The sequence below is a fragment of the Mixophyes fleayi genome, chromosome 6 (genome assembly GCF_038048845.1).
Source record: "Mixophyes fleayi isolate aMixFle1 chromosome 6, aMixFle1.hap1, whole genome shotgun sequence".
Classification (NCBI taxonomy): domain Eukaryota; kingdom Metazoa; phylum Chordata; class Amphibia; order Anura; family Limnodynastidae; genus Mixophyes; species Mixophyes fleayi.
This window is the reverse complement of record NC_134407.1, coordinates 203,495,924-203,517,276: the sequence shown is the minus strand read 5'-3', so window position 1 is coordinate 203,517,276 and position 21,353 is coordinate 203,495,924. Positions and strand designations below refer to the sequence as shown.

Here is a 21,353-nt window from a genome sequence, read left to right as displayed (position 1 = left end):
GACATTCAAAATTTTAATAGAAAGATTTTTTCATCAGTCAAATTGAGAGACAGTTCTGATCAACAGAGTATAGAACCTGTGTCTTCGCTCTGGATAAGTCAGACTCGGAACAATTCAAGTTCACAGTAGTCATTCATTATGCCTCTCTTTATGTTGGATTCACAGCCACGGATCTTTGTGTAGATTTATGACTGTTCCAGGCTTGTCAAATATCTTGTGTCAAAAAAGTGGTTTAAATCTTCAGGACTGTATAAAGTGACTTGTTTTCCAGTATGTGTAGCCTGGATTCAGGGAGGAAATCACCAGCTAAGGTTTATGTTGTTTTGTTTGAATTCATTTTTGGCAGCACAGTGTCCTAGTGGTTAGCACTTCTGCCTCACAGCGCTGGGGTCCTGAGTTCAATTCCCGACCATGGCCTTATCTGTGTGGAGTTTGTATGTTCTCCCAGGGTTTGCGTGGGTTTCCTCCGGGTGCTCCAGATTCCTCCCACACTCTAAAAACATACTGGTAGGTTAATTGGCTGCTATCAAAATTGACCCTAGTCTCTCTCTATCTGTCTGTCTGTCTGTGTACGTTATGGAATTTAGACTGTAAGCTCCAATGGGGCAGGGACTGATGTGAGTGAGTTCTCTGTACAGCGCTGCGGAATTAGTGGCACTATATAAATAGCTGATGATGATGATCATCTGTGGGTGGCTTCAGCATCCGTCTCTGCTGAAGAGTATCCTAGGATGACTCCTGAAGTATCAAGACCATAAGACCATTGAAATCTATTCTTTCCAGTTTCTTCAGTCTCCTAAGGATTTCTTCTCGTGCTTTATGGTAATGTAGTCTGCATATGATATGATGAGTCACTTTGAAATCTATGAGCCCAATAAGCTCTATCCAATATAACTTGTGATCTTGAGTCTTACTTCAGTTTTCCATTATAGATTTTCGAAAGTACATCTGTAATATTCTATGTTCTCAGGAATGCCCTTTAACCTTAAGTTATTTTACGGACCCCGTTGTTTGGGCCATTTAAGCAGCATTGAACTCAGGGTTTTATGGTGCCCTTTTTTTGCGTCACCTTCTTGTACTTCCGTTAACAAGCCATAGTGTTACAGATGACATCAGGGCTGATGCAATGTTTCTTGTCATCCTGGGCAAATGATCAACCATCCAACCTCCTCCCCCAATACCCACACTAGACTTTTGTAAAATAAAAACAATAACTTGCCTTCTCCTGGCTGGCAGGTAAGGCTGCAATTCAGGTGCACTGATGTCTGATGCAGAACGCTGGGGCGGGACAACTGTAGGGGGGAGTGGGTTTCAAATGATAGATTTCAAAACAAAAATAAATAAATAACTTATGACAATAAGCTGGCAACAACCCCACCCCTCACCCCACACATTACACCAAAACCACCCCCACCCCTCTCCCCCACACATTACACAAATACCTCCCCTTCCACTACTACCCTTGCATAACAATAATACCACACCCACCCCTCTCCCCACACATTACACCAATATCACCCCCACCCCTCACATTACACCAATATCACCCCCACCCCTCACATTACACCAATATCACCCCCACCCCTCTCCCCACACATTACACTAATACCACCCCCACCCCTCTCCACACACATTACACCAATACCACCCCCACCCCTCTCCACACACATTACACCAATACCACCCCCACCCTAATCCCCACACATTACACCAATACCACCCCTACCCCTCTCCACACACATTACACCAATACCATCCCCACCCCTCTCCACACACATTACACCAATACCATCCCCACCCCTCTCCCCACACATTACACCAATACCACTCTCACCACCACTACTCACACATTACACCAATACAACCCCCACCCCTCTCCCCACACATTACACCAATATCACCCCCACCCCTCTCCCCATACATTACACCAATACCCCCCCCCACCCCTCTCCCCACACATTACACTAATACCACCCCCACCCCTCTCCACACACATTACACCAATACCACCCCCACCCCTCTCCACACACATTACACCAATACCACCCCCACCCTAATCCCCACACATTACACCAATACCACCCCTACCCCTCTCCACACACATTACACCAATACCATCCCCACCCCTCTCCACACACATTACACCAATACCATCCCCACCCCTCTCCCCACACATTACACCAATACCACTCTCACCACCACTACTCACACATTACACCAATACAACCCCCACCCCTCTCCCCACACATTACACCAATATCACCCCCACCCCTCTCCCCATACATTACACCAATACCCCCCCACCCCTCTCCCCACACATTACAGCAATACCATCCCCATCCCTCTCCCCACACATTACACCAATATCACCCCCACCCCTCTCCCCACACATTACACCAATATCACCCCCACCCCTCTCCCCACACATTACACCAATATCACCCCCACCCCTCCCCACACATTACACCAATATCACCCCCACCCCTCTCCCCACACATTACACCAATATCACCCCCACCCCTCTCCCCACACATTACACCAATACCACCCCCACCCCTCTCCCCACATATTACACCAATATCACCCCCGCCCCTCTCCCCACATATTACACCAATATCACCCCCGCCCCTCTCCCCACACATTACACCAATACCACCCCTACCCCTCTCCACACACATTACACCAATACCACCCCCACCCCTCTCCCCACACATTACACCAATACCACCCCCACCCCTCTCCCCACACATTACACCAATACCACCCCCACCCCTCTCCCCACACATTACACCAATACCACCCCCACCCCTCTCCCCACACATTACACCAATATCACCCCCACCCCTCTCCCCACATATTACACCAATATCACCCCCGCCCCTCTCCCCACATATTACACCAATATCACCCCCACCCCTCTCCCCACACATTACACCAATATCACCCCCGCCCCTCTCCCCACACATTACACAAATATCACCCCCGCCCCTCTCCCCACACATTACACCAATATCACCCCCGCCCCTCTCCCCACACATTACACCAATATCACCCCCGCCCCTCTCCCCACACATTACACCAATATCACCCCCGCCCCTCTCCCCACATATTACACCAATATCACCCCCGCCCCTCTCCCCACACATTACACCAATATCACCCCCGCCCCTCTCCCCACATATTACACCAATATCACCCCCGCCCCTCTCCCCACACATTACACCAATACCACCCCTACCCCTCTCCACACACATTACACCAATACCACCCCCACCCCTCTCCCCACACATTACACCAATACCACCCCCACCCCTCTCCCCACACATTACACCAATACCACCCCCACCCCTCTCCCCACACATTACACCACTACCACCCCCACCCCTCTCCCCACACATTACACCAATACCACCCCCACCCCTCTCCCCACATATTACACCAATACCACCCCCACCCCTCTCCCCACATATTACACCAATATCACCCCCGCCCCTCTCCCCACACATTACACCAATATCACCCCCACCCCTCTCCCCACACATTACACCAATACCACCCCCACCCCTCTCCCCACATATTACACCAATACCACCCCCACCCCTCTCCCCACACATTACACCAATATCACCCCCACCCCTCTCCCCACATATTACACCAATATCACCCCCGCCCCTCTCCCCACATATTACACCAATATCACCCCCACCCCTCTCCCCACACATTACACCAATATCACCCCCGCCCCTCTCCCCACACATTACACCAATATCACCCCCGCCCCTCTCCCCACATATTACACCAATATCACCCCCGCCCCTCTCCCCACACATTACACCAATATCACCCCCGCCCCTCTCCCCACACATTACACCAATATCACCCCCGCCCCTCTCCCCACATATTACACCAATATCACCCCCGCCCCTCTCCCCACACATTACACCAATATCACCCCCGCCCCTCTCCCCACATATTACACCAATATCACCCCCGCCCCTCTCCCCACACATTACACCAATACCACCCCTACCCCTCTCCACACACATTACACCAATACCACCCCCACCCCTCTCCCCACACATTACACCAATACCACCCCCACCCCTCTCCCCACACATTACACCAATACCACCCCCACCCCTCTCCCCACACATTACACCACTACCACCCCCACCCCTCTCCCCACACATTACACCAATACCACCCCCACCCCTCTCCCCACATATTACACCAATACCACCCCCACCCCTCTCCCCACATATTACACCAATATCACCCCCGCCCCTCTCCCCACACATTACACCAATATCACCCCCACCCCTCTCCCCACACATTACACCAATACCACCCCCACCCCTCTCCCCACATATTACACCAATACCACCCCCACCCCTCTCCCCACATATTACACCAATATCACCCCCACCCCTCTTCCCACACATTACACCAATACCACCCCCACCCCTCTCCCCACACATTACACCAATACCACCCCCACCCCTCTCCCCACACATTACACCAATACCACCCCCACCCCTCTCCCCACACATTACACCAATACCACCCCCACCCCTCTCCCCACACATTACACCAATACCACCCCCACCCCTCTCCCCACACATTACACCAATACCACTCTCACCACCGCTACTCACACATTACACCAATACCACCCCACCCCTCTCCCCACACATTACACCAATACCACTCTCACCACCACTACTCACACATTACACCAATACCACCCCACCCCTTCTCCCACACATTACACCAATACCACCCCCACCCCTTCTCCCACACATTACACCAATACCACCCCCACCCCTCTCCCCACACATTACACCAATACCATCCCCATCCCTCTCCCCACATATTACACCAATACCACCCCACCCCTCTCCCCACACATTACACCGATACCATCCCCATCCCTCTCCCCACATATTACACCAATACCACCCCACCCCTCTCCCCACACATTACACCAATACCATCCCCATCCCTCTCCCCACATATTACACCAATACCACCCCACCCCTCTCCCCACACATTACACCGATACCATCCCCATCCCTCTCCCCACATATTACACCAATACCACCCCACCCCTCTCCCCACACATTACACCAATACCATCCCCATCCCTCTCCCCACATATTACACCAATACCACCCCACCCCTCTCCCCACACATTACACCAATACCACCCCACCCCTCTCCCCACACATTACACCGATATCTTTGTTTTATCGCGGCCTTAATTTTCTTCACCATTTCGGCGGACAGAAGGGGATGGCAGGTGGAGCGTGGAGGGGAGCGCCCCTCTACCTTGCCTACCCTGCTCGCCGAGTCTGGGGGGGCCCTCTGGGGTCCGCTAGGCCCTAGGCAGTTCACTAGCGGTAAATTCGGGCCTGGTACCACCCCCACCCCTCTCCCCACATATTGCATGAAGGCAATGGCAAATTTTAATCTGGGGGCCAAGCACACAGCAGCGGTCCATCGTAAGTAAGCCCCAAATCCTCAAAAATGACCCGTCATGATAATTAACCACCTTCATCAATCAATCCTGTCATTAACCTCTTCAAAATCATTAAATGTCTCATCATAATAGCCACTTTATCAACAGTAATCTCCTCATCATTAATTAACCCACATTACAAATGATCCCCCTTATAACCACTAATTCCCACATTATCCCCCTCAGAGTCATTAATCCTTTAGCATCATCATAACCCCTTCAACATCATTAACCCATTTATAGTCATTAACTCCCTCATCACCATAATTCATTTACATAATCCCTTAATTATTAACTTCCTCAGCCTCATAAAAAGCACCCCATTAATCCTCTCACCCTCATAATTAACTCCCTCATTATGCCTAACCCCCTCAACATCAACTTCCCGCCAAGTACATTAAATCCCCCTCCATCCCCACTTACCTGTTGCTGCTCTGTCCTCCCTATAATAGTCAGAGGGGAACTGATCACCTGTCAGTTCCCCTCTGTGAGCTTTCTGTCCCACAGCGCACCCTGCAGGTCAGAGGTGAAAAGGCAGCTGGGGACAGATAGGAGCAATGTGATCTGTGCCAACTGCCTTCCGTGCACTCCTTCACCTATGAGCGAAATTTCTTCTTTCTGTGCGGCAATAGAGCCCCAAAAAGCCCGGCGCCCTAGGCAGCTGCCTAAAGCTGCCAAATGTTAGTATCGGGCCTGGATGATTAGCTTTGATTTTAGGAGTTAGCTGTCAGAAATCATTTCCCATATATAGCTTAGAGAAGCTTCATATTCTTATCTGAATGTACCATGTTGATGTAGTTTCAGAGCGTGAATAGCAATGAAAGAGATTTGAAGGCTTCACAGATCCTGTGAGGCCCTCTAGTGGCTGCAGAGAGAAATTATTATGGTGGAAATGTATTCTCTTGCACCTTTTAGATTTTAAATGAGCAAGTCTCAAATATATTCCTGAACTCACAAAAGATGTTGAGCATGTTCCCTTATTGCTCTCTTATTATTTACTGTGCAAACTGGACTCCTCAAAATGGAGCAATGTGCCAACATAGATGTGGCATAAGTGTTCTCTCCCAAAATAACATTTGAATACACTCACCACTGTTAACTTGAGGAACAAATGGGGTTTGTGAATTGAAGTCAGACCTGTCACTGCCTTTCAGAGAGGCCTGGATGTATCTTTAACTCTGAATAAGGTGTATATATACGCATGCATTTGCGTGCAAATTTTTCAATCAAATAGGAAATCCATTTTTTTCTTCTTCTTTTGACTATATACAGGATAGTACAGCCTAGAGGTCTGTTATACATTGGCCTACAGTGATTAGTTGTCTGCTCTATACAGGCTAGCACAGACTGGAGTTATGAGGCCTGTGCAAAATAACAGTAAGTGGGAGTCCCAAAACGTCTATTCCATCTAGAGCCCCATTCGGTCTTAATCCAGTTTTGCTTATTGCTGTAAATGTTGTACAACACTGTGGTACTTATGTTTAAATAAAGTTGGATAATCCAGTTTTATGTAGTTCAGCCTGCGGCAGAAGCCTAACAAACATGGATGCAGGGGGGAGTGGTGACTATGAAACCCAGAAGTGATGGGGGTCGGCAATGCCAAATTGACCCCACCTTTGAGGCCCCCACTCCCCTCACACTTAATGAGGTCTGATTTAATTATCACTAATAGGGGGAAAGTTTGCTGCATAAAGTTAATTATACGGTTTGGTAATGTATATTCAAAGGTATTCTTTTAATTTTTTACATCAATAGTTTTTATTAGTAAAAAAAAAGGGGAAAGGAACCTCAAAAGGACAAAAATGGGGATACATAATGGGGGAAGTACACAATAATATTCATAATGCAAAATGGACAAATATAGCACCATAAATCAAATGATACATAGCAAAAATTAAATGTAGAGACCTAAGGCGAGGAAGTTCCTGGGGATGCCTGATAACAATGTAGTCTCATACAGTCAGCCACGAACTCGTGTCAAGTAAACCACTTTATTAAGGGTGAAGATGCTGCGGTAGAGTAGGGATCTCCCCAGTTCTCCATCTCAAAGCTGAGCTGAACCTTAAAAATTATCTTGTGTGAGGAAGGGAGTGTAGACGTCTTCCAAGATGGCGGCATGAGTGGTGATACAGATATGGCCAATCACATATCTGTCAGCAGAGTGGATTTGCGGAGGGAAGAGGTGAAAAGTCAGGGAATAGAGGGAGAGCATGGTGGGTTATGCCCTAGCTAGGTTGAAAACTTCTATCCATAAAGAATAAGCCACCGGGCAGCTCTAAAAGACGTGGACGATGTCCCTAATCTCGCCACAATTACACCAACAATACTTGGAGAAATGTGTAAAAGTCATGAGCCAGTAGGTGGTATTGGTTTCGCAACTGGGCAAAAGACATAAGATCTTCCGCGGAATAAAGATGTTTGAGAGAGGTTATACCGTTATTGGACCAAGAGGAAATACGGAGATCTGGGATAAGTTTGGCCAGTGCTAGCAGCAAAATATTAGACGTGGGGAGAGAGGTGTCTTTATCAGCCTCAATGGCTTTATCCTAAATAGCTAAGGAGTCTCTAGTAAGTTTAGACAAAGCGGCGGTAGGGGGGTCACCATTCTTTAGGAACCCACAAAAACTCTGCAATGGGAAAGGAGGGATTGAGGGCCTTCTCCAAGTCCACCCGGGGTTTATGGGAAACAGGCAGAGACCAATCTCTCAAGTTGGGCTTGTAAAGATGCCTCCTGGTATTTAGCCAATGGTGAGATGGCAAGGCCATCTAGCTTTTTCTGTTAAATCGTGAATCTTATTGCAGGGAAGATTCAGATCTAAAATTTCAGATTTGTTAGAATTGATTTTCTAATTAGAAAGTTTGTCATGAGCTAATTCTGATACCAGATATGTCCGGGTTTTACAGCTAAAGGCTCTGGGTCTGATTCATTAAGGAAAGTAAAGCAAAAAATTATTAAGTTTTTTCCTGGACAAAACCATGTTACAATGCAAGGAGTGCAAATTAGTTTATTATTTTGCACATAAGATAAATACTGGCTGTTTGTTCATGTAGCACACAAATACTTGATAGCTTTATTTGTACACTGAAATTTAAAGTTGATCTAGAACATACCTTATCCCAATTATAAATCTGCCATCACATTTAAAATTTGCAAAGTTACTAATTTTTTTTGCTTTACTTGAATCAGGCCCTCTATCATCAGAGCAATGATTAAGGGAGACAGCCTTGTCCAGTACCGTTACGTTTCTGATAAGCAGAAGATTTTTGTCACGCACCAGACTCTCAAGTCCTGTTACTTAATCCCCTGCTGTCTTTCTAAACTGTCCCTGTGGTCTGCTGGTCTCCGATGTCTCTGCAGGATAGCACTCTCAGAGTTCCCTCCCCAAACAATGCCTGGGCGCAGCCATCTTGGATCAAATCACCTGATCCCTCTCAGCCAGTCAGAGTGCTGCTTCACATCAGCTGACCACAGCCCCCAATTAGCGGACAGCAGTTACCATAAAAAGACTTTCTGAAGCCCTAACCTGTAGCCAGTGCAACGTTGATTACTCAAACACCAACCTGTCCTCTAGCAGTCTGCAGTCTACTCAGTTTCTTCTGCCCAGACAGCGCAGCCTGCGTTTCGGTTCCAATCCCAACATTCCGGTTCCAGCATTCCAGTTCCAGCGTCCTGGTTCCATTCCGGTCTCAGGATTCCAGTTCCAGCATTCTGGATCCAGTCCGGTCCAGCATTTCGGTTCCAGTCCGGTCTTCTTTGCTAATCTGATCACCAACTTGCTACTCTTGACTTCTTTCCAATCTCCGGTGCCACTCATACTTAGTAATCTCCTGAACTCTCAGCAACCACCACCTACACTTGCTTTTTCCCTCTCATGCAAAAGGACATAATCGGGCCAGCCAGCTTTGTGCACGTAGCCACCAGTTCAGCTCCAGAGACACAACCCAGTCCGGGCACAGACAAATCCCCAGGTGTGACAATTTAAAATCATTAGTAAGGATTGACGCTGTGGGGTTGAAATAAACAGCAGCTATGCCTCTAAGAAAAGGGCTCCCCTTTAGCGGCCCTGCGATCCTATATCTGGTTTATTGCCCGGATGGAACAGATTACATACCACCTGCATGATAGGGATGATAAATTCCACCAGATTTGGGCTCCTTGGCTTTACTTATAACCCCATACCTCTTGTACCAACTCCTTCCTCTTAAAAAGACTCCCCAGGTTCATAGGTGGCTGATTCTTGACTCTCGATGCTGTTTCCCTTCCCAGAGAATCTAAGTAGTAATCTCCTCTGAAACTTTTGTTGCCCCTCTTTTATTTATTTGTGCCCTCCCTCCCCCTCACATTATATTGTTATAAAATGGTATAGTTCCTTGAGTATTCTGGATTACAATTGTATACTCACCTGCCTGTTTATTGACAACCTCTGGCTATTTTATATATTTGCTACTCAAATATTTTCATTTTCATTGACATATGCCCATCACATGTACTGTTCTCTGTTTTTGTCTCTTGCCCTGCAAATGTACTAATTGTTGATTCTTATCTGTACATGATTGCTATTTTTCAAAATAAATAGTTAAAGAAAAGGGCTCCCCACAGTTGCTAGTGTTTGGTGCATGCAGTCGACCATCATTTCTGCATCTAGAGCTACCATCAAGATTGAAAGTTTTTGCTTATTAGCGATACATATATTGTGTGTGTGTGTGTGTGTGTGTGTGTGTTAGGGAATTTAGACTGTAAGCTCCAATGGGGCAGGGACTGATTTGAGTAAGTTCTCTGTACAGCGCTGCGGAATTAGAGGCACTATATAAATAAATGGTGATGATGATATAGAGGGTATTCAATTAGTTTTCCGGTTCGTGAAGGCACTGCAATAACGTGGATTATCGTGCGCACCCAATAAGGTTGCAGAGGAAAACCCGCGTTATTGCGGTACCGTATTACCGCCAATACTGCGCACTTTTCACAGTAACGCGCGTTACCGCGAATGGGAAAGCTAATGGACTATGCCCCATATTGTCTATGGGACATCAGGTTTTACCAGAGACCTGTCTACCAGGGATAAATCCCACTTGGTCAGGATAAACAAGTGTTGTGATTCCTTTGTTCAGTCTGATAGCTAAAATTTTTGCAAACAGTTTAAGATTCGTATTTAATAAAGAGATCGGTCTATAGATGCTACAACAATCAGAGTCACAACTCGCTCTTGTGGTAACTGGATCAAATTTACGGCCTGTGAGGACAAAATTTAATCACCACAACATCACGGGAATGAGCTAGGATGAGAATCTTTTATAATGTATAAGAGTGAGTCCGTCCGGACATGGTACTGAAGTTCTTGGATAGTTTCATTTTTTAAACCGTAATATCTTTGTTTAAGAAGTCATTCTGTGTTGAAGACAATTTGGGGATTGGGATCAAATCTAAGAATTTTTGTATTCGTAAATTTAAGCAAGAAGGGTCTGTTGTAGGCGACTCAATATTATACAGTGAGGCATAAAAGTCTCTAAAAGACTCGCCAATTTTTTTTAGAATCTAATATCAGGTCACCTTTAACAGGTCATAATAGGACTAACGAGATATCTAGCTCATTTCTCTCTTAGGGCTAGATTTACTAAACTGCGGGTTTGAAAAAGTGGAGATGTTGCCTGTAGCAACCAATCAGATTCTAGTTATCATTTATTTAGTACATTCTACAAAATGACAGCTAGAATCTGATTGGTTGCTATAGGCAACATCCCCTCTTTTTCAAACCCACAGTTTAGTAAATATACCCCTTGGTCTGTCTGCTCCGTCTCCCTTTTTCATAATACTTTTGCTGTTGCCACAGCATAGTTTTAGCAGCTTTTTTTCAGATATTATTTGGATAACTTGACTTTTGAGAGCAACGAGTCTGATATGGGTTTTGCGCTTTGGATATCTTTCATATAAAATTGTGGGGGAAACAATTTGTGATCCTAATTCAGCGCCTTTTCAGCTTTTTTCCTAGCAGAAGATAAGCTTATCAGTGTGCCACAAATAGTGGCTTTGTAGGCTTCCCATAAAAATATTGAGTATAATTTGAGATGGCGGTAAAGTGTTTCTGTTTAAGAAACAAAAGAAAACACTTCCTGGCGCTTAACAGGCTATGGTTCAGAAAATCACCAATTGTATGGGGTCTGCACTCCCCCTAAAAACAAGTATCAATGTAAAAAATAAAGTGCAACAGTGACTGGTAAGCAAAACGACACCTCTAGCTTGTTTTAAATGTGTTTACACTGAGGAATTTGTTTGCTAATGAGATTCTGAACTCACACCGGTTTGTATAACAACCTACTGGTTAATCTTTGACTCGGACTTTGGAGAATTTATGTGCTGTTCGTTTGACTGATCTCAGCTTCATTTTGGATATATTGCATATATGATGGGTTTTATTTGATAACTATTTACCCTGCAATTATCTAACAGCTAGGTGTACTATTGTTTATATCTAGTCGTCAGATATACAACAACACACCATTATCTTGACTAGCAAGTGATATCTATTTATATATCCAGGCTTATATATTTTATGTTGAACAGAATCTGTTTTAATCAGATAAATATGTGATGTTTTATATGTACTTGTGCTAATAAATAGTTTGCTTTATCCGTAGTTCACTTTTATGTCTGGTGGTCCTTAAATCACTGTTACACTTTATTTTTTACATTGATTTCTATTTAAGGAGTAGGGTTTCATCAAATTGGGGAAGGAGAGCTAGGAGTCGTACAGGGCATGAGACTTCAATTGCGAAGAGAGTTTTTAGATTCCCAGAGAGAGCCCATACGGGCTTGGGGTCATATTTGGGGTCCAATGTGGTATTAAAATCGCCTCGTATGATAATTTGACCCTGGGCCGTGCTAGATAATTGGTTAAAAATATCTATGACACTCTGTCCAGCATTTGGGGCATAGACAGATGCTATTGGAACGCTTAGTCGAATCTAAGGTACCAATAATTCTAATATTTCTTTACTGAGGCTGAGCTATAGTGATATCGACTAAAAGATGCGTTTTGCTGTGTATGAGTATAGCAGTAGCTCTATGTTTGCTGTCAGTTGATGTGTAGAAAATTTGTAGGTAGACTTTGTTATTCAGCTTGGGGTATAGGATCTTAAAGTATGATTCCTAGAGAAGGGCTATATCTGCACAATATAGTTTAAAGTGCCAAAGAGCAACTGTAATACAAATATAACTGTAATTAAGGCCTTTAACATTAAGAGATAAGATTAAGAGACATGGAGGATTATAAAGACAAGAGTGATTCATTGATGGATGCGACTCCATAGGGAAAAGGTGACGGTAAATAAGGGAAGTCGAGTTGAGCCTCCCTGTGAAGGGGGCAGGTCCATACAGAGTAAATGGTGTACAACAAAGGTACCGGAAGTCAGGGGGGTACTCTGCGGTCTCAAGTATGAGGAGGAAACCAAAATATAACCAAATATCTATATGAGGCAGAAGGGTTCAAAGTTCAAAGGGGCATGGTATGAGGTAGATTGAAAACAAACACTATGGGCTAGATTTACTAAGCTGCGGTTCTGAAAAAGAGGGGATGTTGCCTATAGCAACCAATCAGATTCTAGCTGTCATTTTGTAGAAAGTGCTAAATAAATGAAAGCTAGAATCTGATTGGTTGCTATAGGCAACAGCCCCACTTTTTCAAACCTGCAGCTTAGTAAATCTAGCCCTATAGGTTAACTATGTTGAAAATAGAAGTCAGCAAAAAATCAAAACAGATAGAAGAATAACCTAATGGGTTGTTTTTTTTTACAAGAGGCAACAAGGAGGAGCAGCAGTAAGTGGCAAATATAACTCAATTCTTTAATAAAGCTTGGTTAGTAAAAAAAAAAAAAAAACATAACGAGATGTGCACAGTGACTCTGGAATGATTACTACAGAGGAGCCCAAACTGGATATTATTTTTCCTGCTAGTCAGGAAGTCCATAAACTCAGTAACAACTGTTCACAGATGAGCAGCTTGTGTTGAAAGCCTTCATTGGCTATTTTGCATAACAACAGCTCACTTTTGCAAAACTATATGTGGACTTCAAAGACTGTCTGATTGCAACCTGCTGCCCTTATCCCTTACGTAACCCCCTGTCACAGTGTGTAGTGCTGAGGTGCATAGGTTAGGCCAGTGTTGGCTAACCTGTGACACTCCAGGTGTTGTGAAACTACAAGTCCCAGCATACCCTTCCAGCAATATGCTGCTATTTTTTTAAAAAAATTTTTGCAAAGCATGCTGGGACTTGTAGTTTCACAACACCTGGAGTGTCACAGGTTAGCCAACACTGGGTTAGGCAGTGCACCCCCTGACTAGCCTGCAGGGCTACTGGCTAGTTTGTGGGCATGTGTGTAAATGACCAGGGGGTCCCCGCACATACAGTATATGTTGTTCAACAAAGTGTCTTTGATAGTGGAGACACACAGGTCTAGTAACTTTGTGGTGCAATGCTATAATATAATATAATGGTCACCAGACCAGCTCTATATTTCAAAATAAACTATTTATTTATACTCCTCTTCTCTGCTGCATATTCTTAGTTGGCTGCTGCAAGTCAATATGTACATTTCATAATATATACACTGTTAATAAGTCCATTCCTACATCCAGGGCTTTTCTCTCATCTGCAGTCCTGACACAATCTATATGAACTCCTCACTGCATCTCACCCCTCCTCTGCAGCAGTAATACCTCACTTGCTCCGGCCTCTGACACTTTCTCTCTCCTTTTCCCACACTTTTCCTTGATCCTCCCACCACACAGATCTCCTCCATTCCTCTCAGTAACATTCCTCCTGTGTCTCCCTCCTCTGGGTCCTAGTGTTGGGCTCCACATTCAGTCAGGGTGAGGTATGAACAAGGGACACCAGAGGGAGCATTACATTCATTCTAAACCATGAAGGGGTTTGGTTTTTTTCAAGCCAAATTTGCAGGAAAGGTAGGAAAGTGTTAATAAGAAAACAAGACTTTTAGTTTCATTTCCTGCTCCTGCAGTCAGCAATGGCGTCTGCTGATCTGAGAGAGGAGCTGAACTGCTCCATCTGTTTGAGCATTTACACCGATCCTGTCAATCTGAGATGTGGACACAACTTCTGCCAGGTCTGCATTGATAGCGTGCTGGATAAACAATCAGAATATGGAGTTTATAGCTGTCCTGAATGCAGATTAGAATTCAAGAGGCGTCCTGAACTGCAGAGGAACATAACACTACGTAATATTGCAGAGCGATTTCTGTCTGCTCAGCCAGAGCAGGAGGAGACTGGGATCTTTTGTACATACTGTATTCACTCTCCTGTACCTGCTGTTAAGTCCTGTCTGATGTGCGAAGCTTATCTGTGTGCGAATCACCTGAGAGTACACAGCAAGGCAGAAGAACACGTCTTATCTGATCCCACCACTTCCCTGGGGAACAGAAAATGCTCCGTCCACAAGAGAGTCCTGGAGTATTACTGTGCCAAAGACGCTGCCTGTATCTGTGTGTTCTGTAAGCAAGATGGAAAGCACCGTGGACATCAGGTGGAGCCGATATATAATGCATCCAATAAAAAGAAGGAGAAACTAAAGAAGATTCTTGGACAACTGATCTCAATGAGAGACGAGACTGAAAGAAATGTGCAGCATCATCAGAAGAACATAAAGAGGGCAGAAGACAAAGCAGCCGGTATAACCGGGAGAGTCACTGCTGTCTTTAAAGAGATCCAGGAAAAGCTGCAAACTCTTGAAGCCCAAGTCCTGGATGACATAACCAGAGAAGTAAAACAGAATACAAACCCTGTATCTGACTTAATCCAGCAGCTGGAGATAAAGAGGGACGAGCTATGCAGTAAGATCTGTCACATTGAGGAGCTGTGTAACATGACTGATCCAGTGACTGTGCTACGAGAACAGGAATCAGGCAGAGGTGACTTTTGTAATGTTGATAACCGTGATTACAAACCTGTCCCTGCTGTTGATGAAGTGAATGAGATTTTGCTATCCTTGAACTTGCACAGAGGATTGGCTAATATTGTGGATAGTGTTAAGAGCCGACTCTACGTTCCAGAGAATTCAGAGATACTACTGGATAATGAAACTGCGGCTACTAACGTAGCTGTGTCCGCCGATTTAAAAATTGCATACGGCACAGAAACAAATGATGATATTGATGATACAGATGACAGATTTGAATCTTACCAGGTCTTAAGTGAAACTAGTTTTTGCTCCGGACAACATTACTGGGAAGCTGAGATATATGGTTCTAACAACTGGAGGGTAGGACTGTCCTACGACAGTATAGACAGGGAAGGGAACGATTCAGTGTTTGGAAACACAGCAGAGTCGTGGTGTTTAGTTAGAAGCTATAAAGGTTATGCATTACGGCATGATAGCAATCAGATTTTTCTTTCTGCTGCACCTTCTCTTAAGCGATTTATGCGATTGGGTATATATCTAGACTATGAGGCTGGACAACTGTCTTTTTATAATTTAGGTACCCCAATTATACACCTGCACACATTCAATACTGCCTTTACCGAGCCTCTCTATGCCGCAATCCGGGTGGGGTTGGGTGTCTGGGTGAGAATCATTAAGGAAAGCTTATATATTATGTAATTGTTATCTACAATCATATAATACTGCTAAGTTTATATTCATTTATGTTTTTAATAAGCCTAGAGAGTGAGAGGACACCTGGACTGTCTTTATTATGTGTCACATTTGTACAAGTGTTTTTAGTTGGTAGAATTGTGCTTATAAGTGCACTTTCAGGCATAAAGTGATTCAAAAGGAATCTGATTGAAAGTCATAAAAAGCTTGTTTGACACCTGATATATGGCACATTAAACGCTATGCTGTAGGGCTAAAAAGGCCTTATGTCCACCCACTAATTCAGCATCCCTTCAAAATACAGAATCTCCACCCCTATCTTATCCAGCAACACAAGGGTGTATACTTACTAAATTGCGGGTTTGAAAAAGTGGAGATGTTGCCTATAGCAACCAATCAGACTCTAGCTATCATTTTGTAAAATGTACTAAATAAATGATAACTAGAATCTGATTGGTTGCTATAGGCAACATCTTTACTTTTTCAAACCCGCAGTTTAGTAAATATACCCCAAGATATTGTTTTTGCATGTAGACACAATACAAAGAACATTTCTCAATATAGCAGCAAAGTGACGCACCAGCATTCCCCACCATAGCGACACGCTAATTCATGCTCTTCTATTCATTATATATTATGTGATCAAAGGTTTTCAGTCATTAAAACAATACTGTTTTATATATTGCACTCTGCTTCTATCATATGCTTTGCTGGTAGAGTAATGAATAAATAAAATAAAAATAAAAGATTAAGTGTAGACCAATGTATGATATCATCATAGAACCCAAAAGTTTAGTTCTAGCAAAACAATGGGATCATTGGTATAACATAATATGTACAGACAAAGGGCAAGTTATATATAATATCTATATGGTCCTGCCAGGTCAGATACTATTAAAGAAATGTCATATAATAAAGTGTATGTAGTTTGGCACAAAAGGTGGAGGACACATACATTTTAAGGACCACACCAAGCCTGTGGTCACTAGTTGGACAGCCCTGGTGGTACTGTTACTATCAGGGGGGGCAGAACTCTGCCTCATGTTTTTTGTATTGGTTTTGGTTATGTTGTTAATTTTAACTTTCCATATTTCTGGAATTTTGGAACATTGTTAGCCTCTCTTTGCTAATTCCCCCTCCTCCTAACTCTTGCCAACCTAACATTCCCTCTACCTTTAAACATGTTTTTATTTGTATTCTTGCTATGATTGTTTACCATGTTTCTAATCATATAAAACCTAATAAAAAAGTATTTGTTAAAAAAATAATGTGTACTGCAACAGAAGGCTACTGCACACACCTTTATATGTATTTCCTGCGTGATAATTCTACTACATGATAGAAAAGCAAGACTCTAAAATGGTTTGGAGTGAGACAAGAAAATGTGCTATTTTAAGGGACACTTTATTAAAATTGATTTTAAATTAAAAACATTTTTAAAGTTACATTATTAGGGGCATATTCAATTGTTGGCCAGAAACGCCAAAAATCTCGCGGCGTGCGCACTTTTACCGTTATTACGGTAGTTTTCTCGCTGGATTTCAGCTCGCGGCTTAGGGAGCTGCGAGCTGAAATCCAAATTACTATTACCGTAATAACGGTAATAATTTTAACGCCGCGGGGATTCAAAACAATTGAATATGCCCCTTAGTATTAATTATTCTACAGCTTGCATAAAGTGGCAACATAACACATACTTTAGCTATAAGTACAAAATCAAAACAAATATAGGCAGGTACAGAACAACGGTAGAAGAGTTGACATTGTAAATGCTCCAGCCCCAATCAAAAAGAGGTGAAGATAGGCCCTATATCATACAACCACAGTAACACTCATAACATACAGCTATAGTAACATATGTGGCAGCATTATTGATTGAAAAATCAGAACATACAGGAAACACACCTGATCTACTTCACCCCCCTACGCAGATTATTTAAGAGGAGGCCATGTCCCTTTAGGATGCAAAACAGTGTCTTGGGAAATCAGGGCTGCTTACAGATATATTAAAAAGCCACAGTGGCCCGGATATTATATAGCATATAGTGCAATATCAACTATAATGGGAAATGAGAAAAGAAAAGGGGGTGGTATATATATATCTTATATATTATCTTATATATTACAATTTTTTATGTGGATTTACTGAGATGTTCCTGATTTCATAAAGAGTGCTAATTTGATGTTAAATATAGCAAATTGCACTATGTTTTTTTCATTTGCTTTGAGTTTCAGTGTCACATCAGACGGTCCATATTAAGCCCTGGGAATGTGTTGAGGAGGACTATGGTACTTCCAAAGTTATACATCAGATAAGCGCATATGTCTTGTTTTTTGTTAAGCGGCCACTTATTTACACTAAATTATTCATGGTGTTTATTGATTTAAACTATGTATGGCGCTTCTGTCTTTTGTGTTTTATTCCAGGATGTGCATCTGCAAATAGATGTTGTAAGATGTGAAGCAGCCTACTGTATGTGTTGATTACATTCATTATTTACACATTTGTTCACTGAGCGCCTTCAAATGTACTAAAAAAATGAATTAATCTCCAGTCTTGTTTAGTGACCTGGCACGTCAGGGGCGCACCCAGGGGGGGTTTGTTAGTTCCCAGAAACCCCTGTCCTATCTGGGATTCTGTATGATTACAGTGGCTGACCCCTCTCCCGGGACCAGCCACTATTGCTTGTAGCTTGGGAGGATCCTCTCCCAGTCAGCTCTCTGCCGGCAGTGTGGCCCCGCCCTTTCCTCCCACACAGCCAGCATGGGTGTAATGCAGAAGGCAGCAGAAGAAGATAAGAATGTGTGTGTGTGTTTGTGTATGTGTGTCAGTCTGTGTTTGTCTGTGTATATGACAGCTTACATGTCTGTGTTTGATCCTGTGTGTTTATCTGTGCTTATCTGTGTATATGGCAGTTTATTTGTCTGTGTGTTTGATCTAGGGATGTGCACCGGCGACTTTTGAGGTCTCGTGTTTTGTGTTTTGGATCCGGATTTTCGTTATTTTTGAGGTTCGGATTTGTCTCGCAAAACACTTGACGAAAGGTCTCGGTTCGGATTTAAGGTATTGGATTCGGATTTTTTTTGAAAAAAACATAAAAAGTTTAAAAATCAAGTTTTTGGGCTTATTTTCACTCCTAGGCTATTATTAACCTCAATAACATTCAATAACAAGCATTTCCACTAATTTACAGTGTATTCTGAACACCTCACAATATAGTTATTAGTCCAAAACGTTGCAACAAGGTATCTTTCTGGACTGCGTAGAGGAGTGGGTCACCACAATATATATTAAAAACCCTGAACTTTTATGATTCGCACCAATAAATGTACCTGGACTGCGTAGAGGAGTGGGTCACCACAAGATATATTAAAAACCCTGAACTTTTATGATTCGCACCAATAAATGTACCTGGACTGCGTAGAGGAGTGGGTCACCACAATATCTATTAAAAACCCTGAACTTTTATGAATCGCACCAATAAATGTACCTGGACTGCGTATAGGAGTGGGTCACCACAAGATATATTAAAAACCCTGAACTTTTATGATTCGCACCAATAAATGTACCTGGACTGCGTAGAGGAGTGGGTCACCACAATATATCTTAAAAACCCTGAACTTTTATGATTCGCACCAATAAATGTACCTGGACTGCGTAGAGGAGTGGGTCACCACAATATATATAATAAGAAAACCATCAACTTGTATGATTCGCACCAATAAATGTACCTGGACTGCGTAGAGGAGTGGGTCACCACAATATATATTAAAAACCCTGAACTTTTATGAATCGCACCAATAAATGTACCTGGACTGCGTAGAGGAGTGGGTCACCACAATATATTAAAAACCCTGAACTTGTATGATTCGCACCAATAATTGTACCTGGACTGCGTAGAGGAGTGGGTCACCACAATATCTTAAAAACCCTGAACTTTTATGATTCGCACCAATAATTGTACCTGGACTGCGTAGAGGAGTGGGTCACCACAATATCTTAAAAACCCTGAACTTTTATGATTCGCACCAATAATTGTACCTGGACTGCGTAGAGGAGTGGGTCACCACAATATCTTAAAAACCCTGAACTTTTATGATTCGCACCAATAATTGTACCTGGACTGCGTAGAGGAGTGGGTCACCACAATATCTTAAAAACCCTGAACTTTTATGATTCGCACCAATAATTGTACCTGGACTGCGTAGAGGAGTGGGTCACCACAATATCTTAAAAACCCTGAACTTTTATGATTCGCACCAATAATTGTACCTGGACTGCGTAGAGGAGTGGGTCACCACAATATATATTAAAAACCCTGAACTTTTATGATTCGCACCAATAATTGTACCTGGACTGCGTAGAGGAGTGGGTCACCACAATATATATTAAAAACCCTGAACTTTTATGAATCGCACCAATAAATGTACCTGGACTGCGTAGAGGAGTGGGTCACCACAATATATTAAAAACCCTGAACTTTTATGATTCGCACCAATAATTGTACCTGGACTGCGTAGAGGAGTGGGTCACCACAATATCTTAAAAACCCTGAACTTTTATGATTCGCACCAATAATTGTACCTGGACTGCGTAGAGGAGTGGGTCACCACAATATCTTAAAAACCCTGAACTTTTATGATTCGCACCAATAATTGTACCTGGACTGCGTAGAGGAGTGGGTCACCACAATATCTTAAAAACCCTGAACTTTTATGATTCGCACCAATAATTGTACCTGGACTGCGTAGAGGAGTGGGCACTGGGCACCACAATAAAATATATAAAAAACCTTCAACAGATCTGCATTACACTACACATACGGCTGCTCCTCCATCCTCTCCATCATATACATGTTGGAGTTTTAGCGTGTGACAACCTCTTGTTTTTGATAATGTCAGTGCATTTTGAATATTTTTCAATTTGCCCCACACCACTGAATGTACTTTATCTATGATACGCAATACGCATCTATCTATCTTGACTGCGTAGTGTGGTGGCCCCGGTACACAATTTGGTACCGAGGCCACAATATAATTAAAAAACCCTCCACGTGTCTGAATTCCACCAAACAAGTATCTGGACTGCATAGTGGGGTGGCCCCGGTACCCAATTTGATACCGGGGCCACAATACCTCCTCCAAACATGGTACAGACAATTCGTCATTGAGAGACCCCAGACAGACAGGGTCGAAGTGTTATTGTTTGACTTTGTAAACCTTCAACTC

At 43.4% G+C, this 21,353-nt stretch overlaps 1 protein-coding gene across 1 annotated transcript; it reads left to right on the top strand.

The window, feature by feature from the left end:
* Positions 1-14,490: 14,490 nt before the first annotated feature.
* Positions 14,491-17,392, top strand: LOC142095231 (nuclear factor 7, brain-like). Its single transcript, XM_075178128.1, has one exon. The coding sequence runs from the start codon at positions 14,541-14,543 to the stop codon at positions 16,128-16,130; it is 1,590 nt and encodes a 529-aa protein (XP_075034229.1). The 5' UTR covers positions 14,491-14,540; the 3' UTR covers positions 16,131-17,392.
* The last annotated feature ends 3,961 nt before the right edge of the window (positions 17,393-21,353 follow it).

Excerpts from the sequence above, each read along its gene's own strand:
- LOC142095231 (XM_075178128.1), top strand. The coding sequence starts at position 14,541 with ATGGCGTCTGCTGATCTGAGAGAGGAGCTGAACTGCTCCATCTGTTTG.